This window comes from Euwallacea fornicatus, chromosome 26, assembly GCF_040115645.1.
Source record: "Euwallacea fornicatus isolate EFF26 chromosome 26, ASM4011564v1, whole genome shotgun sequence".
Taxonomy (NCBI): domain Eukaryota; kingdom Metazoa; phylum Arthropoda; class Insecta; order Coleoptera; family Curculionidae; genus Euwallacea; species Euwallacea fornicatus.
The window spans coordinates 2,569,722-2,594,591 of record NC_089566.1 but is presented as its reverse complement, the minus strand read 5'-3'; the positions used below and the strand labels follow the sequence as shown (position 1 = coordinate 2,594,591).

At 40.1% G+C, this 24,870-nt stretch overlaps 1 protein-coding gene and 1 long non-coding RNA gene across 16 annotated transcripts in view; one reads left to right on the top strand and one right to left on the bottom strand.

The window, feature by feature from the left end:
- The window catches only part of LOC136347076 (forkhead box protein P1-like), a 167,315-nt gene that overhangs the window by 20,513 nt on the left and 121,932 nt on the right, over window positions 1-24,870 (bottom strand). For 2 of the 12 annotated variants that reach the window (XM_066296736.1, XM_066296738.1), the window contains exon 1: window positions 9,003-9,240. The exons of the other annotated variants lie outside the window; for them this stretch is intronic. In XM_066296736.1, the coding sequence (XP_066152833.1) occupies window positions 9,003-9,044 (42 nt within the window). In that variant the 5' untranslated portion in view covers window positions 9,045-9,240. Of the gene's footprint in view, window positions 1-9,002; window positions 9,241-24,870 lie in introns of those variants that run through there. 12 annotated transcript variants of the gene reach the window in all.
- The window catches only part of LOC136347117 (uncharacterized), a 118,956-nt gene that overhangs the window by 59,584 nt on the left and 34,502 nt on the right, over window positions 1-24,870 (top strand). Inside the window, exons 4-5 of one of the 4 annotated variants that reach the window (XR_010733434.1) lie at window positions 11,705-11,812; window positions 12,579-13,070. The exons of 2 other annotated variants lie outside the window; for them this stretch is intronic. This is a non-coding gene — a long non-coding RNA (uncharacterized lncRNA). Of the gene's footprint in view, window positions 1-11,704; window positions 11,813-12,578; window positions 13,071-24,870 lie in introns of those variants that run through there. One more of the 4 variants, XR_010733435.1, reaches the window with a different exon arrangement.

Sequence of the window (24,870 nt, the reverse complement as noted above, 5' to 3'; positions counted from 1 at the left end):
AGATCGATTTTTAAATCTAAATCCCAAAATGAAAACACAACGTTAATTGATAACACCTCCTCCATCAGAAGGTGGAAAATATGAAAATGTAAATTTAAAATCTAATACAAATTCTCGAATTGTTAACTCGCATATTTATTAAATCTGAGGCTGAAAAGGGTCCCAAAATGAAATATGTTTATTCAAAAAGGACACTTTGGCAAATTTGAATTAAAACTTGGTTGGACGGGACGGCCAGACGTGTATATTTTTCATCGAAGGGCGGACACTCGAAAATGCAAAATATTCTTTTCTCAGTTCTCTGGTAGAAAGTGGAACAGGGTACGAAAATATAGCGACATAAACGGCGTTTTTAATTATTGCATTAATTAATTTTTGCCCCGATTTCCAGACGATTCGTTTAGAGAAATGAATTTTTCATCGTCGGAATTACGCCTCATTCATCGACTTGATTAGCGAAAAAAAAAAGAAAAAAGAAGATCGATATACCGAATTTGAAATGCAAAAACAAAAACAAGCGGCGAAAAGACTCGTTTAAGAAAAACAAAACACGAATCAACCGAGTGCGGAACGAAAAATTCCGAAGTTATTTTATGCCGGCAACTTTTGCATGTCGAAAATTTATATCATGCGTTGGTTGGTTGACTGTTTGTCTTTGTCCTTTGTTTTATTTTTTGGCCAAGTTTTTCCTTCCGCGAAGCGAGAATTTATTCAAATCCATGCAGATTTGCAGGCACTTGAGCAAACAACACGAAACGCTTGTTTTTCATAGTTTTTAAACTACTGTCGAGTTCATCGGGACTTCATGAGCTTTCCCTGTAAACAGCCCATACGAAAAAAAAAAGAAAAATTAATTTATGTTCAACGCTTATTAACGTCATTTATTTCATCCCATGAACAAATATTTACTCCCCTCTTTCAAGCCATTACGGTTGAAATATATAGGTAAGCTTAAACTTTAAAAACAATAAAGAAAAACCGACAGTTTTATAGAGCAATATTACCGGATGGTCAGGCAGAGACGGCACTCCCCTACTCTTTACCCTTTTACCTTTCTTCAAAATGGGCCTATGTCTCACTGTTTCTTAGGGCGGTGTAAGCGTCCCCAGACAGTTTAAATGGTCATATTTCTATATATTAAAAGCGATATTTTATACCTCTGGACAATAGCGACGGGAGCTTTGAATACGGGGTAACCTAAGATGGACATAACGAATTGTCTTTTTTTGTTTAAAGATTTATAAAGAACCGTTTCTGAGTTCGTTCGTCGTTCTTCGGGAATTTCACTTCCTATTTTTCCTCACAGGAACCTACGTACTTGATCACGTGGTGCATCACCTTTCACTCTTCCGTGCGATATAAAGGGCGGCGATATTTCCAGAAAAAAAAAATAAAAAAAAGGAGAATAACGACATAATTTTTATGCGTCATATTAAGGTAGTATTTTATTTCCGGAGCACAGTTCATTTTGAAAAGGTTATTTAAGAGGGCCTGGCGAAAATACGGCCGGCTTTTAAAGGAATCCTATTTTGTTTATACAATGATAATGCCCTTTGCGGGAGTATATGGAGCCATAAAAATGAAAAAGTAATTCTGCGTGCTTGTTTTGTGTAATATTATTTTAATAATAAGAAAGATAAATATCTTTTGGCTTGCCGTGCCGCATATCTCTTAGATAAATTTTGCACGCTGATGTCTTCTTACAATGGCCTTATTTATGTCACGTGCCATAGTGGGAACCAAAAGTCCTTCGCTCCCTCCGCCCATTAGCTTTTGACTCGCTGAATTTTTTTTTTTTTTTTTTAAAGAAAATTAGGCCCTTTGGGGCGCTATTCACTTCCTAATCCACCCTTTTTCGTTCTATGTGGGCCCTTCCCTCTTCGTAATACGATCCGTCCTCTTTATAAAGAAGAGTGTCCTGTCCCAGTTAAAAATCGGAAGTTGCTGCTTCCTCAGACGTGCTCACTTATTGTGCAGCCCTATAGGAAGTGGTATAAAGATTCCTCTTTCGCACCACAGTGTCTAGACTAGTGTCCAGTTCGAGTAAGATGTCCTTGGCTTGTCCACATCCAGCAACTGTGGGCGGTTATTCTCTTCAGTTTTCTCAGGTTCGTGCGTTTAGTGCGGGCGACACGCATTTCTTGCCACGTCTTGGAGGCGGTTCGAGTTGTTCGAAGCGTTGTTAAGGACCAAACATGATCCAACCAGTTTGCGTTCCCCTATGTCGTAGGTATTACTATGCAGGCTGACTATCTCTGCATCTGTCACGAGAAAAGTCCCAGAAATTCCCGACCGAACACTTAAAGAAAAACGATCTTGTAAATTATTACATCATTTCTCAACACAGGCTCTTTTGACACACTTTTCCCTTCTATAACCCGTTCATACTAAGAAGCTTCGAATGCTTCAAAATCAGGCGTCAACCTCGAACCCCACCTCTTCCTTATCGGTAAATCTCTCTCCACCGAGCCATTTTTTAAAGTTTAGAAGTAGAAAATAATCTGAGGGGGCTAAATCTGATGAATAGGGTGGACGAGGACGATGTTCGAAACCAAGTTGATTAATTTTGGCAGTCGCGATGATTGAAGTGTGGACTGGTGCGTCGTCTTGGTGAACTTGAATGGAGAATTGAATTGAATTGAATTTCTTTTTCGCCGAATGCGGTTGCGTTTCCCTAATTTCTTCGCGCAAACGCTGCAATAAATTTGTATAATATTCTTCGTTTATTGTTTCAAGTTTAAGGAGCCACCATCCAATATTTTACGGTTGTTAACGAAGAACCTGATTTCCCCAGAGTAGAATCTAACACCGCTTTGATGCTGGACGGGCTAAGATTTTTCAAATTAAAACGTTGAACAACGTATCGACGAGCAATTTCTTTCATGTTTACAAATTCTCTAAAAATGTTCACTAAATACGGAGCCGAAATAAACACAAATCAACGTAACACCCCTAAATTTTAGACATAACTTAAGGTTAAGGGTGGCTGTTTGTAATATAGACAAATTTTTACCAAATCGCCATCTATATGTCAGGTCGGGTACTTTCGGGACTATCCTCATACCTCTGGAAAAGCGTTTCTGCATTTCTAGCGGAGCCCTGAACTGATCCTGGATTTGTAGATAACCCGTAGGCCGGCTTGACTGTCGCATAAAATGTAAATCTCCCTTTCAGTTTCTCATCTGGCTTTTTCTCATATAACAGCCATGAGTATAGCGAAAATCTCGTCTTAGAAGACTGTTGTATATTTCTCACGGCAAAAAATTTCCCCTCCTGCGGCGAGCCCTGTATATTCCGGTTTTTATGGGTGTAAATTAGTCGTTTTCGATCCGTCAGCATAGGAAACCTGACTGTTGTCCGACGACGACTGAAGAATTTCCATTGTAAATCCCTCTCTCATTAGAAAGTTCCGCTTAAACGATTGTTTCCGCCTTAGTCGGTCATTGGGGAACTCCTCCTCTGAGAGAATGACTGGAATGGTATGTCGAACTAGTTGAGCAATCCTCGAACACCCGGGTTGGCTTAGGATTGACTATTGGTGTTTACGGAACTCAAACCTCCTGATTGATTCAGACTGAAAGCCCCAGCAACTTCAGCAGGGCACCCCCCATTGAGCTCTGTTCCTGGTGGCGTCGTAAATATGCCTCACCAGACTGACGACTTTCTGCAGTGTTGTCAATTTTAGCGTAAAGCGGGTCTTATTGTATTACATATGTCTTCCCCATGGCTTTACCAGATTAGCTTCCTGTAGCTGGTCACCTTCAAGTATCCTAACTTTAGCAGCAGAAGTTTCGCATACAGCGTGGGTTGCTTGAACCTTATGTTCGTTTCTCTCATGTCGTAAATACTAACGTTGTCTTCTCAGGATTCACAACCACTCCTACACCACTGTTCTATTGCTAGACAAGCTATTTCTCGGAAACTGTCTAAAAAAATATACTCAGGACATTGATCAGAACTTCCTGTGCACATGTTTTTTTTAAAGAACTAAAATTAGTGTTCGTAACCGTTCGAACACAGCAATCGCCCCTATCATGTTGTTAGGATACACTTGCGCGTTGCATCCCCCGGATTGAAGCCTCCAAAAATCTCCCATTAGGAGTGGTGAGAAACAGTGATCTGTGGACGATCGCCCTCGATTTACCTCCTGGTAATCTCCTAGAGGTGCCCTGGACGACGAAGATTTGCCAATGTTGCTGGCGCTCGCCTGATCGAAAGCTTTTTGTATGTCAAAGAAAACTTCTACTCGAGTAGATTTTCTCTCTTTTGTGTATACCAAACATGGCAGATTGATTAAGCGTTCTTTCCAATGGGACGAAAATTCCTTGCAGCTGTCAATTTAACAGTTAAAGCCCTCGTGAACACCTGATAAGACAAAAAACTGAATTTGCACGGGCGCGGACTAATTTTCTTTAAAGAGTTTTCTGCAATTTTAGCTGGAAATTTTCTTCCGCACCTCGCATGTCTACTTTCTCTTCGCAAAATAGTGTACACAACTTGCCAGAAAGTCTCTTAACACACACACACACACACCCACGTGATTGGTTTCCTTACCTGAAGCTCGTACGAAATAGTTCGTGCTCGTGCGTTACGTCTAACTTCCAAAGGTAGCCGTGGGGTACCACAGAGGTACCTTCCCCAGCAACAATAGCACGATAGGGGATTCTCTATCGGTTTTTAACAACCAATCGGAATATGGTTTAGACACGGCCGGATCAGAGAACGGGCTTGCTTCACGTATGAAGCGTCTCGGACATTTACCTAAAGACGGTTCTGACCGTGCTGCATAAAAATGACTTTGGATTGAAACTGTGCATTGTCTATGGCGATAAACCAAGCCCGAATGGCTATAATATAATAAAGCGCCCCTCAACCGCCCCTGAATTACAAACAGAGGGTGCCTTATGCCCGTCTATGTTCCTCCTCTTTCTCGTATTAATGATTCAATATCAATTAGTGGGTACGCTGAATTATATAAACTTAATCTTGGCCCTTCGCGAAAGAAATTATGCCCCTGCAGCGACCTCTGTTAGGCAATTTGGTGTTTAATTTTTTTTCATTTGTTGAGCGAACCGGTAAATATCGTCGCTGTCCAAACACAATTCGAGAATGTACAATTGTCGGTTCCTCGTTCCGGATTAGAGTCGAAAAAAACGCAAAAAGCGGACAATAATAAGGAGACTTTTGTCCATATTGAAAATTAAAATGGCGAAAAGTTTCATTCGTCTTTGGGGGCGATATTTTTTAAAGGGCGAAAAAGTAACAGCCGGCATCCTTTATGAATTTATATTTGGGGGTTGACGGCATATAATTTTTCTCGTGAGCGATGTCAGTTGTTGAAAGTTACCCGGGTGAAAACCGGAAGTGTCGGGGAGCAATTTAGCATCTTATTAGGTGCATCTCCGTATATACGGCAGAATAAAGGAAAACTGAAAAGAAACATAAAACATCGGCCCGGCCGGCGGAACAATGAAATTAGAAATCGCGGGGAAGTGAGAGTAAAAAACTTCATCCGAATAATTCTCCCAAAAGAAAATACAGTTGAGTAAATATCCGTATCTGTGATGAGCGGTATTGAAATAAGGAGGGGGCAACATTCGTATTTACACGGAGAGCCACCGTTAGCAATTTAAATATAAAAGGAGTTCCAATTGCGGGGTGAGGGATGGGGTCGGAAGGGACCTCTCACTCAGTGTTGCGAAGCAATAATCAAACCCAATCCCCCCGAGATTCGGAGATCACGACCATCTTAAGGAGAAGAAAGGGAAATGGCTCTGCCTGAGCGTAAATAAAAACCTAATACCCGCAGATCGTTTAGGACCTCTATTTTAAACGCCTCATCAATGCCGGCGTCATTTGTTGTTACTTTCTAAGGGGGCCGATGCCACTTATACGAGCTGCAAATCCACCTTCGCACACGTCACCAGTCGCGCAATCGGCGGTGGCACGCGAACCCCTTTCTAAATTAATTAATTAATCGGTTAATTAATTAATTAGCGAGGCCCCAACTTCGATACCATAAAAACCCAAAAACTCTGTCAGGAAACGTGTCAGATATAAAATATAGGGGCCGCTGTATTAAGCACATTCCAATTTGTTCGAAACTTCGAAGCGGGAAAAAAAAATGTCCGTCGAGTAGCAGCTTCGTAATCTCTGGTCAAATACTGAGGGTCATGCATACTTTTTAAAACTGATAATGAAAAAACTCACGCTAAACATCGCGCCTGAGTGGGATACCGACGATTCCATCCTGATCCCGATACCTCATCCCTATTTACTCCCCGAAGTTTTGGGAGCAGGAGCGGAATAACGCGCATTTTATCGTTGTTTCATGTATCGTACGGCGGCGCGATCCCGTGACCTTTTACGGTACTTTTTCCGAAGCGAGTTAAGTTTCAACTCACCAATCCGCCATCTTAACTTTCAGTTTTCCAACGGAATAAGGCGGGCACGAGTGAAATAGGCAAAATTCCACATAAAAAAGCACGAGAGTGGTTCGCCAAGTGGCAAGGAACCATATTCCGAAGAAGTCTCCGAAAATTCAGCCGAAAGTATCCCACACGAACGGAGATATCTTGATGAAATCTCCGTAGAACTCAAATAGTTTTTCGAAAATGATTCAGGCGAGCGATCTCCGAAATTCTCTTATTGTTCCGAGAAAATCAAAAATGAAGAAGAAAAAATATATCCTCAGAGACTCTCCGAGCTGTTCGTGAAAATCATCTAACGTTGCGTCGAGTGCGGGGCACCCTGCGTAACTCCTCGGTCCAAGTTATATGTGTCGCCAGATCAAAATGAGCGAAATTCTGATAAAATTCTGACCAAGTGAGTCAGATTTGCTTAAACATTCACGACGGATCCCACTCAGATAATGTTTTTTAACGGAAAGTTTTTTCATGTAGATTGACATTCTCCAACTCCAAATTTGCTGAAGATTATTTTTAAGGGGCCGATGTCAAGTAATCCATCGCCTGAGCCAGACGCATCAGAACCTTGTCCGGCCAAAATGTGGAAAAAATCGGATAAACTAGATCAAGCAATTTTTGCGATTGAAATAGCACGAAATTTTAAGAAATATTCTCGACCGATCATCAAAGCGTTGCGCTTTAGTTGCTCTGCTGTTCGCCCGGCAAGTCGTACGTTAAAATAGCCTGATTTTGATTCGGACATAGAAGAAAATTACAGAATTTAGAAAGTTTGCTATCTAAATTAGCAGGCAATGAAAGAAATGTAAAAAGAAAAGGTGGAGGACGTAAAGGAGGGCGATCATATATTATACTTTCACAACCACCAAGTATACGTACCAGTGCAGACTTTATTGAAGGAATAATTGAATTTGGAATAAGTATCTGGAGAACTGCAGGAGCTGCGAATAAAATTCGAAATTATTGCGGAAATTATTTGAGGTCCCGTAAGACGACGAAGGTGAAGTTTCCATACGAAGGTGCGAGTCTCAAAGGGTGGGCACTCGATTCGAAAAATCGCAATTGGAAATTTTCGCTAAACTCTCAGTTTTCACTTCGAGGCCCTCTCCCACAAGGCGACTTTTGGCAGCGTGAGGACGAAGGGACCCTCCACATCAGTGGGCCCCTCCGCCTAATCGCGACCAGCGGTGTGTGGCTGTGCCATTACGCAAATTAGACTTTCAGCTACTGGCGAGATGTCATGCCGTTAAATGTCTGAGAAACTCTAGGAGCGAATCGATATTCGCAGAAAATTTCTGGTATTTTTTTACTTGTCCAATTTGAGCAACATTTTGCGACGCCCTCCGCGAAAATTAAAAAAATATATTTTAAATCCGATTTTTTTGCTCTCTTTTATACGTGTTTCAGTTCCTTCTTGCAAAAGTGCATTTTTTCGAAACCATACAGAAATGATTTAATCAGAAACCTCGACAAGAGCTTGCTGACGCTGTTTGCTTTCCAGCAGACCAATTCACATTCGCTACAGTCAGTTTTTATAAATGGAACAAACAGAAAATACGCATAAACATTTTCTGAAAAACGTACGTTCCTGAGGTATTTTCAGACGGACGCCCAGTTTAATTCTCGTTTAAGTATCGTACGCAGCGGCTGCGGATTCGCGCAAGCACCGCTTGAAGCAAAGACGCAAATGCATTGTTTGTTTTCGCAAATTTAGCATCAATGATCCGACCACCAAATTTTGGCAGAACCAACAAAAACGGCAACAAAACGCACGGACCGTCCCCGCGACGGGTCCTGAATGCGGTCCTGCAATATGACCGAAAGAGCAGGGAATCCCGCTTGATGTTTATATGTTGTTTTGATGCTATATATATCGTATACAAGCGTGTACACCGAGGGTTGTTGGGGGTTAGTGCCGCGTCGGCATCCACCGGGGTAGCGTCGCGGCGCTTCGTTTGCCGTCGGATCGCGTCACGCCGGCAACTTTCATGCCTTCAGGAATCCATTCGTCTGGGATGATATTCGTTTCTGATGTTCCTGCATCCTTCGATAAACGAACTGTGGGAATTATGTAGCTAATCACGAGATAAATCTCGTCGTAAAAATAAGTTGGGTATTTATTTACGTTTTCGGAGAAATCAGAAATGAAATAGACATAATCAAAGTTGCACAGAATACGTGTACAAATAGATGTTTAAATAACATCAAAAAGCTTTCGGTTGTGTACAAAACGTATTTTAAGAACGCGGTTACCACATGTCGATTAAAACACGATTGTTTGTTGTATTAAAGCGCTCGCCGTTGATTTTGCCAAACAAATCGTTTCGGTTGACAGATCAAAGATTAACATTTGAAAAAAAAATTGTTATTAAATTTCTCACCATATATCTGTAAACAATGTGCAGTAAATATTTAGAGTATTCGTGTTTACTTTCTTCAAGCCGAAATGTTATAATTTATTGTTTTGCCTATAGAGCAATTCTCGCCCATAAACATTTGTTGACGTGTGAGTCGAGGTACGTGGTCGTGCATGGTTATCTTTACGAGTCACAATAAATATAAACAACTAGGGGGTACCTGTGCGAAAGAGGCCAGCATCCGAGTTTCGCAGTACTTCATAGGGGACAGCAGGATCGTGGACGGCTGTCGGTAAACACAACACTCACAGCACAACACCTAAACACAACTAAACACATAAACGGTAACAGCGTCTATTAATTATTTCTTTTTCGCTAGAAAGAACAAGAGTTAGTTGTGTTGTTGCGCAAAAAGGGTCATTGAAGTCGCCGACGACGGCTTCGTAGGCGGGACCTTGCGTCTGCCGATGCGCCGCCGTTGCCGCCGCCACCGTCGTCGCCGCCACCGTTGCAGTTTGTGTTGTTTGTATGTGTTGGTGTATGCATATCTAGCACTAGAGGTATAGCGAGGCGGCGACGCCACCGAGGGGGCGTCTCACACCTTGCGACCGTCTTGATGCATCATCCCACCAGATCCTGCTGGTGCTGCTGCCGCTGTCGCTACTTCTTTGTGCACGTCGGCCCTCGCTCGAACTCTCTTCTAGTATTCAGTGGGCATGAGAGCTATTTTATAGGAAATGTTTCAATCGAGAGATTTACATCTTTAAGCATTTTTGGTTGTTCACGTTTACACCAGACAACTCGTTTAGGTTTTATTTTCGTGTTTTAAAATGAAAAAAATCCGGATTCTCTGCGACATTTACTGCGTCCGTAACGTGTGGGAATGACTCGTGACTATGTTGAGAATCGAACCACGTCTCACAGTCCCAAATGGGCGTTAAATGCGAAAAACAACTATAAGATCATAACTCGCAGATTGGGGAATCGACACTGTCGTACCGACTGTGCGCCCTTACCGGGGAATCATCGGAAATTTTCGAATACCTCGTTCGGCGTGTATATAAATTTGTATAAATCTTTAGTAACAGGAATTACTCAAACTAAAAAGTAATATTTTGATTCAAAATTACGTGCATTCCACAAAATTTTGTTATTCTAATTTCAATTATGTTCTCATGATTTCCACCGCTCCTTCACTTCTGGCCAAACAATCTACTCAGGAACCTTGTTTCAGTTAACGAAAATATCGCATAAAGAGTTTTTGGAATACTTGAAAGATAAATTTTAGGAAATTCTGAATTGGCACAGGTTAATCTAAATGCGTAACTTTCGGCTGAAAAGCGTTTGAGCAACTTAGTCTTATCTGGACAGCGGTCTCTGCCAGTTTTCCGGAAAAATAATCTTCCTTTTTTGTAGAATTTCGTCCGTTTTGGCTCGGAAAGATTGCCCTAAGAGGACTTTTTAAATTTTGAAACACATATAGCTTGGGCGAACGAGCGATGCAAGGTATCCCCTACTCGATGCAACATTAAACATTTTCCGAGAACCGTTCAGGGATTCGAAATGAAAATTTGGTCATACAGAAAAGGGAAAACGCTTTGAATCGTTAGGAGGGTGCACCGTTCGCGCTTCCACACTGACGTGGCACCAACTTTAAAATTTTGAAGAGAACGCCCCGTATATTATTGGATTTTCTCCGAGATTTTAAGAATATTTCATACAGCACACGCAATTTTCATTTTTATATTTTCGAAATATTCACGTTTGAAATACGACGCTTTTTGTACCTCCAAAGGTTATAGTGCGGAAATAGATTAGGTGAGGAGGAAACTATATATTTTCACATTCCTAGCTTAAAATTCTGATATTTGTCGGACTACATATTTTTCGAGTGTCAGAAGAGTAGACACTTTAGGCATCTGCCAAATCAAAATATTTAAATTGGCTTTGGGAATTTAAGATAGATAAAAATAAAATCACATAAAAACCGTTCCTGCCCTGTTTTGAAACGATTTTTGAAAATTTTAAAAGTGTCACAGCTCTAACGTCAATAGTTCGAACATCAAACGAATGCATGTCAACCATCGAGAAGAAATGAATGCAACACTGCTTATTACAGTTTGATGCCGGAAGTGACATCATAAGAGTACTGATACTGGAAGATTTTTTATCAAAAAGCAGGGCTATTCTTAGCGACAATTCGCCAATGGTTTGCTCAAATTCTCCCTAGTCGTTGTTGTACGATACTTGAAATCTTATGAGAAATTTAAGGATGCGTCAAAAATTCAATAATCTGCGGGGTGGTCCGTTTGAAAATTGCAACACGGCGTTCCTTTGCCAAAGAAGCGGCAACACTGTACCTTTCAAAAAGTTTCAAAAATGTTAAGCGCCTTTGTTGTCCCATGCAATTAAACGTTTACAGCGGCGGTTTGATGGTACTCGAAAAACGCCTTATGTTCCATCGGGCAAGAGACACCCTGCATACACAAGAATTTTCAGAAATTTGAAAGTGACGTCGAGATCAATCTAGATTGGGCCCTTTGGTCATATCCACGCATGTACTTTGGTTCCATATGAATAGGAGTTTTCGTAAACCTTGAGGCAAGTCTCAACCGCCAGAGTAGGAATTCTTCACGTCGATTTTCGAGATTTTGGAAGAACCAGTTCAAGATTTCTGATAGTTTGGAAATACCAGTGAATACGGAAAATACTCGCCAACGCACGAGCTACGCAGGAATTTTCAGATATATTGTTGAAGCTATCTGTCCGTAATGAAAATAGGGTAGAAAAATCACGTTGTATTGAATTTCATCGGTTTGATTGACTGGAATAGAAATTTTCACGGAATTAACATAGAAAATCCATCTAAATAAGAACTTTTTCCACAATTTTCCGGTACTAACTTAGTTTCTTCATAATCAGCAGTTTCGTCACTTTTCAAGCAAATTTAACCCACTAGATCTTGATGGATGGGCCGACGGACGGACACGGACGGGTGGATGGATGGATGTAGTAACCTCATTGAATGTGGTAACTTGTTATAGTAGAATAGAGGTGCAAAGTAATTAATGACGTTTCTACTTGTCGTTAGCCTCAGATATTTAGTTTTAATCACGTCAACACTTTAAGTGGTGTAACGATGAAAATTCTGTCTTGTTAAGGAGTATTAAATCCGGAACGTACAGGGTCTCCGGAAATGAAGAAAAAAAGACTCTGAGGGGCGATTGCTGAGAATTATTTTATGTCGCTTGCTTTTTTTAAAGTATTTTTTATGTTTCTGAGTTGGTAACAAAAATATCAAGCTGCGCACGATTGTTCTTCGTTACATACAAGCCCACAAGTTCTTCGCGCAGGTTTGTGAATAAAGTCAAATTTTGGGTATGTATTTTCTGTGGTTTCTTCACAGATGCAAAATATGTGGTCATAGTTACGGAAGCAATTTAAGGCATGGAAAAGATCAAAATCTAACATGCAATTCGAATTTAAAGAATTTACCACAAAAACGTCTGGGGAGAAAAATAGAGCTTGACCCCACGACAGAAACCACCTTCTAGATCTTAACAGTGATTTTAAAAATTTGCTACTCTGAATTAATACAGTCCAGAAGCAAAATCTATTAAAAATCCGAAAGTTTACCTCTCGTTACGTCAGTAACGAAATGCTCGATAAAAAGTTGCCTTCCAAAATGTTTGCTGTCCATTTTCGGACACCAACAATTCCAAACCATACAAATATGGAAACGTCATTGTGGCTGCCGTAAAAAGTTCGCTTTTTGGCATCATCATATGTATTTCAGGCCTGACACCACTTTCTATCTCAACACACGTGATTGCAGCCCAGAAATTCCTTTGGCGTCTCAACTATGTCCATGGCATAAAATACCGCAATAGCAATGTTACAAGAACAAGAAGTAGATTTGTAAAGAACCAAGTTATTATTTTAATAATAAATAGGAAATGCATGGCAATTTTCCTTCGACGAGGCGAAACAAATAAACATCGGAAGCCCGGCGGTCTTTTTGGCGTAACTGATGTACCGAGTTTTAAGGCATCAAATGTCTTTTATTTTTCGTACTTTGTCGTAGTCGTAGAAACTATACAACATCGTAGAACGTAGTCGTAAATCATACACAACTGGCACAAAAGGGACATTTCCTACTTACACGACTTAATGTACGCGCTAGCAACTCGTGCGCAAATATCTTATGCGTTTTATAACGCATGCTATTTCTTAGAGGCCCTTTGTTGAATTTCAACTTTTTTCAGCCATTTTCTGTTTTTAAGTTTCCAGCAATTATTAGTTTAACGTTGAACTAGCGTTAATTTGTACGGAAAAGGAAGTTTCCGGGAAGTTTGCCGTGAAGGCAATCTAAAAAATTAAGAACATTAAACTGATACAGGTATGGCCCGATTTAGATGTCCCTATTTTAGACACTCTGTATGTAAGTTGTCTGGCAATAATGTATATATTTCATGGGGGGATTTCTTAGGCTAAAATAAGAAAAAAGTTTCCGGGAACATGATGGCGGAATTGCTTTTTAAGTAAACTCTCTACAATGCTTTAATTACAATTATTTAATTACTTTTTTTGATTATGTCGCTATTCAAAATGTTTGAATGAAATTTCGTAATTGCAAGTTATTTTTTTACCGCAAATTCCTTTTTAAGTTTTGTATTGATTATAATTGATTTTACGAAGTCTTCCATTCCTTAGTCCGGCATGATTTATTGTTTATATCGCTTTCTACATTTGTGGAAAGGAACTTATTTGTTTTTGTTTATAATATTGTTAAATATGTACAATGTTTATTTTTTAACAATAAAATATTTTGATATAGAACTACAATGGATTTAAAATATCCCATACTTTTGTCCGACACTGTAGATATTAGGGAGAAATCGAGAGAAAAAAGTGATTAAATGCCATTTCCAAATTTTTAGAGTTCCAGGCGGCACCTCTAAATTTAAGTTGATGCGATTTTTTTTTAATTTCAACTTAAGGAATTTTAGTGGTATAGTAGGCGCGAAAATAAATGCTAACATGCGCGTTACTAAAAATAAATAAATGCCGGACGGAGCGCAATGAACTAGTCTGACTAAAAGAATCATTATACCGTGCGATTCTGCATTGTGTCCCCCTTCCCTGTTACGTTCGTAAGACGATGTATTTTTTTTTATTGAAAGGCAGCACTAAATGGGATAAAAAATGTTACCCGTTGACGTTTGTTTCTTTTTCTGATGCTGCTTACGTTACCGGTAGCACAAAATATCCGATTAAAAACAATTAAAACATGAGTCAACTTACACCTTAAATTAAAGGTCTTATAAAACCGCATTCAATGGTGTATTGCGATCCAAAATCTATCTATAAGTTTTTGAGAAAAAAAAAATTAAATACGGTGAATAATGCAATACGCTCCAAGTCAAATAGCACGTAAAAAATTTTAAAAAATTGTTTGTTGATGGGAAATTGTTTTCGATTTTGCGCTCACAAAAAGCCTCTGGCTATTTCTATTTTATTATTTTATTTATTTTTATATTTTATATAATTATGTATCTTTTTATTCTTTTTTCTTTAATGGTAATTTGTGAAAAAGTGAAGGAGAAGGAGGGGCAGGGGGAAGGGATTGTACAATTTAGAGCCGCACGGTATAGTAGTTTGCCATTGAATTGGCCAGTTAGGGTAAAATATGTTTCCTTATAATTTTCGATAATTTTGAAATACAGGTCGAGACGACTAAGCATGTAACCCAGATTTCGCAGATATTGTTCCTTGATAATAAGTGGAAAAATCAAGTTTGGATAAAAAATTAATTAAATTCAATTGATCGATTAGAACACGAACTTTGTAGTGTCAATGTACAAATTTCAATTTCGGCTGTTTACAAGTTTACAATGCATCCCGAATAGGAATTTCCATTTGAAAGTCATTTAAACGGATCGGAACAGAATTCTACATTAGGGACTGTTCAAGTAACCATCTCGATTTTTGTTACTTTTGACAAATTACGTCAACGGAATTTTTGGAAACTTCGAAAAATCCAAGTCGACCAAACTAGGCATGAACGTTTCCGTAGAGATATAATTTTTACAGTAGATACCACTGCAGTAATCTTTAAAAAAATAAATAAATAAACATTTTTGAGTGCTCCTCGACGACGATTTGAACTTTACAGAACATGCCAGCCCAGTTCGCTCGAAAAAGTCTAGATAGGCTGGATTCGCTCCAGAGGCGAAGACCGAATCCTGATGGGCCGAGGAACGTTAAAAGAGAGTTGTTGTACGGCTTGGCGCAATCCATGATTTGGTACGACACAATTAAAATGAAAAAGTATAAGAACTTTTTACCGTCTACACTCTGTAAGAGTGCTTTTAGTAGTGAGAATCGCATCTTCCATGAGACCAGGGGTGGCGGCACAATTTGGTGGCGGGTACTCCCCCCAAGTTACGTTAACAGCGCCGGCGCAAGAAACCGATCTGACACCGGCAAAGTTTAGAGGGGAAACGCTGCGCAACTGCCAGACAAGATACGAAAATAAGACATCGGTGGGCGGAGACGCTAATTCCGAATTTGAACGAGTGAGTAAAGTGCCAACGCAGATATGCGCAAACTATTTTTCTCACGGTCTCCTTTAAAAGTAACTATAACGAACGGAGATAGCGGTGACGATAGTGCATGCGAGTGGGTGATGCTAAAATTTACATTAAATAATCCTGGTTTAATTCCTTTCGGTGAGGTTAGATGGAAAAGGACGTGCCAGCCACCTCAAGAGCAAAACTTAATGGTTCCAAGTCTAACGTATAACGAAATAAATGGAAATGACAAAGAAACGGGAAATGACCATAGGGAAAAGGTAACATATGCAGAATAGTCGTAAGTCATCGGTCTTCGCAATATTCACGATCGAGTTGGTTTAACAAATAATCGACACCGGTGTCACGCCGAGAAATAAAGGCAATTTCGGAGATACAAATCTTTTCATTTTTCTCTCGAAGGGGCAACGTCGCATTGTCCAAGGGGTCCCATCTGATACGGTTCCAAATCTTATACGGGGATCTCAGCTACTTTGCTACACGCTTAGCAGTTTTGTCGTACAGGATTTCTCCATGTTTCGTTTGACCGTTCGCAAAAACATAACGGAGGAGCAGGACGGGGAGGCCGAAAGACAAAAAGGCTGTATCGTCCCCCTTAAAAAAACAAATCGGGGAATATTATATTTTTGCAGGTCCTGGGCGATAAACGAATTAGGCTTTTGTTTAGCTAACGCGCGGGCAGAGAGGAGCCGAATTAAAATGGCCGCCAGTTTTCTCTTCCGACCGGGCCGGGTGCGGTTTATTTCTGTAACAAAAAGACAATAAGAGCCGCCGACTGACAGCATCAGTATTTGTTTTACAGATGGATCCTCAAACCCAAATACAAACAACCGACTCGGCTGAAGCGGTCTTACGCTTCTGCTTACTCGATACGATGATGAGAATGAGCGGTGCTGCTGCTGCTGCTGCTGCTTTTGCTACGAGTGCTAATCCATTTTCTCGAAATCGCTACAGCTGCGTTACGCGGTCACCACGATTAAAAAAAATAACCTCCTGCCGGCGAACTTTCTCTCTATAGAAAGGAAACGACTATCAAAAATCCCTATTTATTGCCCTAATATCCCTGGATATGTGTCTTCTAAACTTGGAAATTTGTAGGGTCAGCTTTTTTGTGCGGAAAACACATAAAAAATCGTAAGCCATATAGCGGCTCGAGGCACTTTTCAATAACATCGACACATTATGGCTTGGGGACCGATATAAAATAAATAAAAGTAAAGACACCCTGTATACGGACGACAATAACACTACCTCAGGCTTTTGTAATATATCGGCTAAGTCCCTAGTTTGTGCTTGAGAAGATTTTATCGAGGGCCTACTATGGGGCATATTTCCCATCAACCTTTCTGCACAGCTAATTTTTTACTCGCGTTAGCACAATATTTCCCGACTCCCTCTTTAATGCTCCGGCACGGGGGATGGGAGGGAGCGGGGGGGATTCTGGCCTCGTCGTACCATAAAAGCCTCGAGCAGTATCGCATATCAAATGGAAAAAGGAATCGAATATTTTCGTTATATAAGTTTTGCAGCCAATATCCTTTTTAGTTGCAGGTGCCTGTATTTTCAATAACTTTAAATCTCCGAACGTCAATATTTGTCACTCGCTCCCAGCAATATGCGGGATTTCGGCAGATTCACATCCAGGAGTTACGAATGGGGATAATGGCCCAATAAATGAAACAAATCAACACAACCTGTCGTTGCTTAATTCAATCTGACGCAGAGGTGGATGGGGGAGGGGGTGGGGAATAAGAGGAGACCCCAACTCGCCTTGCCGGTGAAACCATTGATAGGAAGGGCCACTTATTCAAAGTCTTCGAAATGTTGACAGTCTTTTTTGTCCGAAGAGAAGAGAATGGAAGCGGGGAAAAAATTAACAATACCCTTATTATTGGCTCCCCTTTTTCCTTATTGCCGACCGATATTAAGCCGCCTTGTAACGCAGAACAGATTTAAAATATGACCGTTTTATTAATGCGATGCTCTTCTGCCTCTTAAAATGTTTGTGTCATTACTTACTGAAAAGACCATTCATCGGAACACTACACACATCGGGGAAAGTCTAAGGATATTTTCATAAATAGATCGAAGTCCCTCTGGGACTAATCAAACGTATGAAGTTATCCGCTTGTAGCGTTAGAAAATATTTAACACACCGTAAGTAGTAAGTACACCGCGTGACACAGAGAAGAGAGCGCCCTGTAAGCATGATTCTATTCGAATAATTTTTCGTGCGCATGTCTCTCACGATGAAACAAATGCTGCAATAAAAAAATTGAACAAATTTAACCGTTGAAAATAAAAAAAAAAAATAATAATTTGTCGGTCCTCCGCGGTGTGTTACACATTCCTGTATACGTCTAGGCATGGATCTAATGAGGTGATCGATGTCCTCTTGGGGGATCTTATTCCAGGCTAACTGGACAGCATGACATAGCGCCGTTAGGGTTTGTAGGGGATGGGGTAAATTATGCAACCTTCTACCTACAATATCTCACACATGTTCAATCGGTGAGAAGTCTGGAGATTGAGTTAATCAAGGTAGCAGATTGATTGCATTTTATTGAAAGAAATCCACAGTCGCTCTAGCCGCGTGTGGTCGTGCTGGAAAACCGGATTAACAAGAGCTTCCAAATAAGGTACGAGATGAGGTTTCAGGATTTTTTGGATGTATCGCTGGACCGTTATGCTGCCTCTAATGGAAAATAAAGTTGACCGGCTACCATATAATAGTATCCCAAAACCATTGCTCCAACAGTCTGATGGACGCACCTCTATATTGTAAACTGAGGATCTCATGTATTTTGCATGTTTGTATATGGTGTTCCCACATACGAACATGCATACCAAAAATTATTTTACGGGGTGTTCTCTTTCCTGTGTCACGCAGTATGTAACTAAAAGTGCTCTTCTTTTAACTCGACAAACATTCTCAGCAACCAAAAAAGCTGAAGTCTATTACAAAGTATGACCTCCGCAGTTATTAATGGCAGCCTTAATTTTGTCGTCCATACTCGAAATGCTACTGTTGATTTCCGCCTGTGGCCCCCTTCCCCATTCTTCTGACAGTAGCGTCCGAAATCGAAAGACACCGTAAATATTGGCCACATGTGACGACACTTCTTTGAAGTGTGTCCCAGGCATGCTCAATTGGATTCAGATCTGGCGATTGTGTTGGCCACGGCAATGCGGCGATTCCTTCATTGGTCAATCAGCCTCTTACGTTACCCGCGACATGTGGACGAGCAGTAATATGCATGAAGCGAAAGTTTTAGCCAACGGCGCCAGCAAATGGTCGGACCGTGGAATTACGAATATGGCATCGACTGTCCTGTAGCTCCTAGCTCCTGCGAATCGATTTGGAAAAACGAAGTCGATTCTGCCGTCAATTATTATTCTGGTCTGTACCATTTGGTGTATCACCTCCACATGAATAATCTTCCCGAACACGTCGCAAACGTTCAACAATTCGACGCAGCCTTTGCGCTCTTATTCGACGAAAATCTGGGAGATATCCAAATCTCGATTAGTCAGTGAATAAAACTGTGGCCCAATCAGTTCCATCCTGCTTTCGATATTCTTGACATCACTTTAATCTTACAGTGCGATTGCCTCGGGAAAAAGATGGACTTTCAAGTGGTCTCCAACTATGAAGATTAGTTTCATGTAAACGATTTCTACCAGTATCCGATCCGGGCCTACAGTAACGGGATGCGCCCTCATGTGTAAATCTGCAACCGATTCAGGTGCCGTAATTGGAGATGGCCTTCTAGCTGTTAAAACTAAAAATCGATCTTGAGCTGCAGCTGTAATTCGTTCACGTCCTGGATGTTGTTCGACCGGAGTTCCAGTTTCCCTAAAGCGCCGCCATAATTAACTCATTTGACACTTCGGGACACGCCCATCCGCTCAGCTACTTCAATGTGTTGAAATTAGCTTGAAGGTGTACCGCTCGATTCATCTCATCCCGAAATGCATAATGTCGTTCCATGGTAAAATAGAGTATTTTCAGACCACCCGCTAAGTACCAGCTAGTATCGAAAGGAATGAAATTGAACCAATCTGATAATTTAGCAGAGCGCAAAACTGTAACTTTTTCATATCCGCAGGAAAATTGTTAATTCGCTTTTCAATTTCGTCAATCAATTGAGTATGCAGAACGAGGACTTGCACTAGTATAGTATAGTATAAACTACAATTGAAATTACTTTTTATCGATTTCGTAATTTAAAAAAAAGTATCCTTAGACTTTTCCGATGTATGTATTAGACATATATAACTCCCATTTTACTCTTTTTATACAGGATGACCCATTTAAAACAGTCAGCTCTAAATATCTTGAATTGATTTTTTTCTTCAGAAAACCCCAAGACACGTCAGTTTTACTTGTAAGAGGGACATTTTTAGATCATAAATTCCTAGGTGTAGCGTCATTCCTCCATACAGGACGGAACTCCTTCAATAATGTTAAATGGCACTGGGAGGGGGCGCGTTATCCATCGTGACCCATTTACTTCCATACAATGTCCCGGTTCAAAAAAAAAATTAATATAAAAGTTATTGATATTTTATGAATTTTTATTTTTTACTTATTTTTTGTATATATATGTATGTTATTTATTTATTATAAGAATTTAGAAAATGTTGTATTTTCCTTGCACCTTTACTTTAAATTGAATTAATACAAAAAATGCAAAAAAATCCATATTTTGTAGTAACAAAATATAGGGTAGTCCATTTAAAGAAATTGCATTTTTGTCGCGCTACAGTTTTCTGGACCACCCTGTAACTTCTAAAACACCAAAAAAATAAACATTTGTAAAACACTTAATAACTTTTACGCCAAAGCTTTCTTTTTAAACCTTACGGTGTTTGAGATGAGATAGTGGACCAACTTACGTGGACCACCCTGTACATTCACGGTCGTATGTATTTATATTTTTCGTCTTACCCCTATAGCAGCGAACCTCTACTAGGGGTCCAACAAAACTTTCTTAGATTTTTAAACCCGTTGTCCAGCATAGTACATAATATAGTAAGACTAAGTATCTATTTCAGTTATTTTGTCTAATGTCCAAAAGTTACATCAACAGGAGAAAATGAATTTACGTGGGCCAATAGGCCTAAAAGGGAAAATAAGACCGCTGCGAGGAATAGTGGACCTGTCCAAGGAACAGTAAACAAATAAATAATCCCTTTGGTCAGCGTGAATGGCCAGTTGAGTCCATTTGCAAATTCATAGATTCGTTTGTATAATGCGGGACAATGCCCGTCTACGAAATTAGATCCGACCAAGTAAATAACAATTATACTAATGATATAGTCGGGGGACGGATATGCTGTATATCAGTTTTTTTTTTATATTGAATTCACAGTGCGCAGTGTTTTAATGATACATTTTTTTGTAAATTTAATCAGCATTTTCTATACACAGTATCCTAAAAACATATGACGAAATGATTTATTACTCGAATCAGATATTACTCAGAAAGGACGAATTACTCATATGAAAAGAGGTTCACTTAACTGGATTTGCGGCTTCTAAAACGTAAATTAATTTAAAAAAAAAATAGATTTAGCAGGTTAACACTTTAGGCCGTTGTCGTATATTTTTGAAACGTTTTGCGTCATTTTGACCAAAATTGGGAAATGGTATATACTAATACGATCACGCTTGCGTCGTAAATGCTTTCAAAGCGTTCTATCAAGTCAGAAACGAAGAATACCGAACCACCTTATGGGTATCTTTACAGACAAATGATGGAGTAATGCAAAACTAAAGTAGACGAAAATAGGCAGAATATTTCCACCTACACCGGTGGTATCCATGCGGCCATCTAACGTTTCCACGTGCGTAAATGGCTCGGAACCCAAAGGAACGACACTTGAAAACGGAGACTTGAGCAACAAAACGCCAGGAGGTGTTGTGGAGGTGGCCACTGGTGTAGGTGGAAATATTCTGCCTACTCCAGAACGCGCATATTTATCCCGTCGTAGGGTGTCCCTATCCCCACCCGTTTTTGAAATATTCAAAAGATATTTTTAAAAACAAGCACTGAAACGCTCTGTATCTTGGAAACGAAATAATTTGGGCCCTAACTTTGTTTGGTCTAAATACTTGTGTTCGTGAGCCCCACACCATCTGAAAGTCTATCGGTCTGTTTATGAGACGCCCTGTACGTACGTAGGGCCAATTCGGGCCGCAGATTATGAGAAAACGGTCATTTTTAAATCGGCTTTGAAGTCACCCTAACTCGACGACGAATGATCTTCGCACCGAGGCAAACTGAATTGCATCGAGATGTTTGATGCAGGTGAGGAATTTCTGGTTTTTTGAGACACCCTATATGGACGTTCAAAGTTTCCCTTTGATTATATTCTTTGATGAAAGGGAGGTTTGAGCACACCAGTGGGTAAAAAAAATATTTTGAAAAGAGCTTAGGGCAGCTATTTTGGAAGTAAATAATGAAGAAAATGGAATATGCCCCTGGGTTATCGGGAGGTAGTCTTTCTCCATTCTTCTTCCGGTCACTGTCTCTTATTATTTCGGTTAAACATTGTTCGGCGCCAGCACTCGCTCGACGAATACTAAATAAACATAAGTTTTAATTGAAGAATCTCGTTGTATCTCCCCGCGAATTGTGGACCGAATTAACGCTCCACTGGACAAAATCACCTTTTTTCAACCTCGCGCTGAGCCCCTCGATACAGTGGCCACGACGCTCCAAGATGACTGAGATTCCCCTCGACGTTCTCTCAAAGCTTTTCCCCAGAGCTATTATTAGATCCGTACAAGCTGATGCAAATAAAGATTACAAAGATCGGCCAGATGAAAAATGAGATACAGCATTCGCATTGTCTTATGTTATGACAATAGCGGTTCGCGAGAGACCCAGGCCAAATATTTGCCTTCTACCATAATGCCGCATTCTGTTTCGCGAATTTCCTACGTGTGGGCTAAAACTGTTGTATAAATAAGTTCGTCTGGAAGCGAATTTCCACGTAGATGCCCCTATCAAAGCGCTATCAGGCGAACCCGGGTTGGTTTTCCATTAAAAATTCCCTAAGAGAAAATTGATAGGCATTTGCTTATTGACGTCCGAGGGCAGGTATTAATCAGATGAAAATCCGGGCGAAAGCTCGCCTCTTTCCCTCGGGCTGTTTTATTGGGCGAACGCTTTTTCTTTATCTTTTTCACACAGCTAAAATGTCGGTGTTATGGTTAAGAGGGTGGTAATCTCAGCCCTTGACGTGTGACGAAGGATGGCAATCAACTGACCGCTCACTTTGATTCCGGCCTGTCTCGATCTTTATCCGCACCATCAATCGGACCTTAGGCTTTCCCTTCACTTTATTTAGTTTTAAATTGGACTATCGGACTTTCCAGGGAGTGTCATCGTGCGATAAAGAGATCTGCACACGCATAAATGTATCCTTTTTTACTGCTACTTACCCCCCAAGTGCTTGCAATAATCGAAACAATCGGGAGCTACTTACGATAAATTATTTTGCTTGGCCTAAAGTATAAATATTCCCTTTTCCGGCTGTTCGTTGCGGATTGGGATTTTAACTCGCACATCCATTTATCTAGATAAAGGAAATCCAGTGCACGCATTAATAGTCCTCCGTATCTAAAACACGGTAATACCTGAACAAAAGACGTTCCTCCTTAAGGAAATAATATGTTCGAAATTACCTTCGATAAATCACTCTAACTGGGGATGAAAATAAAGACATTGCACTCAAGTTTTTTCCCTTCAATAGATACCTTTTTGTTCCCCGACCATTAGGAACTAGATCAAGAAGGTGAAACTACACCTATCCCGCTTTACATAAATTCCTTAACATTAAACTAACAAAAAGGCAAGTTATGTTGCCAGAAATCAAACAAAAGTCGAACTTCCTATCCGGAAGTTACACGCGAGAAAGAATTTCGCGCCCTAGCTTGCATATTTATCATAACTGCTGTTTATATACCTTTACCCAACACGCGGCTTCTTCTCATCAACTTGGAGCGACGCCACGAAACTGGTTTTCCTTGTCGAGTGCCAACCAATTTAATCCGCGCAAAACCCCGAGATCGAATGCACGCATGACTGTGTAATGCGCCAAGCCACCTCCCACATATGCGTCGTTTTTACGTAGCTCAATACTTTCGTCCGTTCGTAAGGCGAATTTAATTTTCGCATTACATGGTATCGCCCTCTAGCTCTAATTTCGTATGCACTTGTGTCAGCCACGGTGGGGCAATAATATTAAAATTTGATTCTGCTTTTCGTGGATACAAAACGCGTCGTAGAATCGATAAGGGCGCTTATCGGTAGCTTTTTGATTGTTCTAAATTGTTTTTGCCTCGCTTCTTCTCGCAAAAATCCAAATAAACTCAAAAACAGTGGCGAAATTTAAATGGGACGTCGAGGACGAAGATGAGGTCTCGTTTCTCGGTTTTAACGCGTTGATTCTTCGGAATTAGAGGTATTTTTGAGGCCATCTAGAACATATATTTACGTATACGCAACGCAATTTTTCGCCTATGTAGAAGGGAGGGCATTTCCGCTGTGATCCACGACGTATCCCCTTGGCGTTCCTGGTTCCTGGACATTGACTTCGAAACCAAAATTTCGAGTTCCTTCAACTCAACGTGAACATACATGAGGGTTTTAGTATGAAGTTTTTTTAACAAAGTTAAAGATTTTTAGAACGAGATAGAGCCGAACAAAAGCAACAATAAAACTTTAAAAACCGCTCTTAGAAGGAAACAAAAACAGTAAATAAAATCCACCCCCTAAGCTTCGTTTTCTTGGAGAAGATTTCATTGACTCAAATCCGTATTTATTGTGCGGTTAAATTCCTCGTCTTCGAGTTCAGCAAGCTGGTTTTAATTCGAGATTTAAAAAAGTCAAAAATGCTCAACTCTCCTCTATACATTTCAATGGTTTGAATTTGGTACTGGAAGGCTGAAGAAAATGAATCCGGACAGGCGGGCAAACCCACTTTGTGGACTCGACCCTTCGGTGATTTCGTCAGTTGCATGGTTTAGAATCCTAAACAAAAATCTAAATTTGGAGCTTTCAATTCAGAGTCTCAGGAATAAGAAAAACGTTCATCGTGAACTCGGACTCTTGTTCACGTCCTAATTTCGAAATTTCCATAATTCTCAGACTTAGATGTTTACAGTCAAAATTCCATATTTCGGATTATAGTCCGAAACGTAAAATATGCCCAAATGCCGGTTAGAAGTCCAAATTACATTTGCTTTCAATTCGATATAAAAACGTTGAATATCATTAACTTTTTTTTAATATAAATTCAATGATTTGGAAACACGCACCGACAGCATATGATTTCGTTCCAAAGACATCGTTTCAAAAATGTATTCTGTTGCTTTAACCGATGGCCTAAAGCGATGGTTGTTTCGTAAAGTCGGTTCAAACTAGATTTTCTCACTTTCAAATGAATCACCTTGTAGTGCTTCATTTTAGTTGCGACTCACCC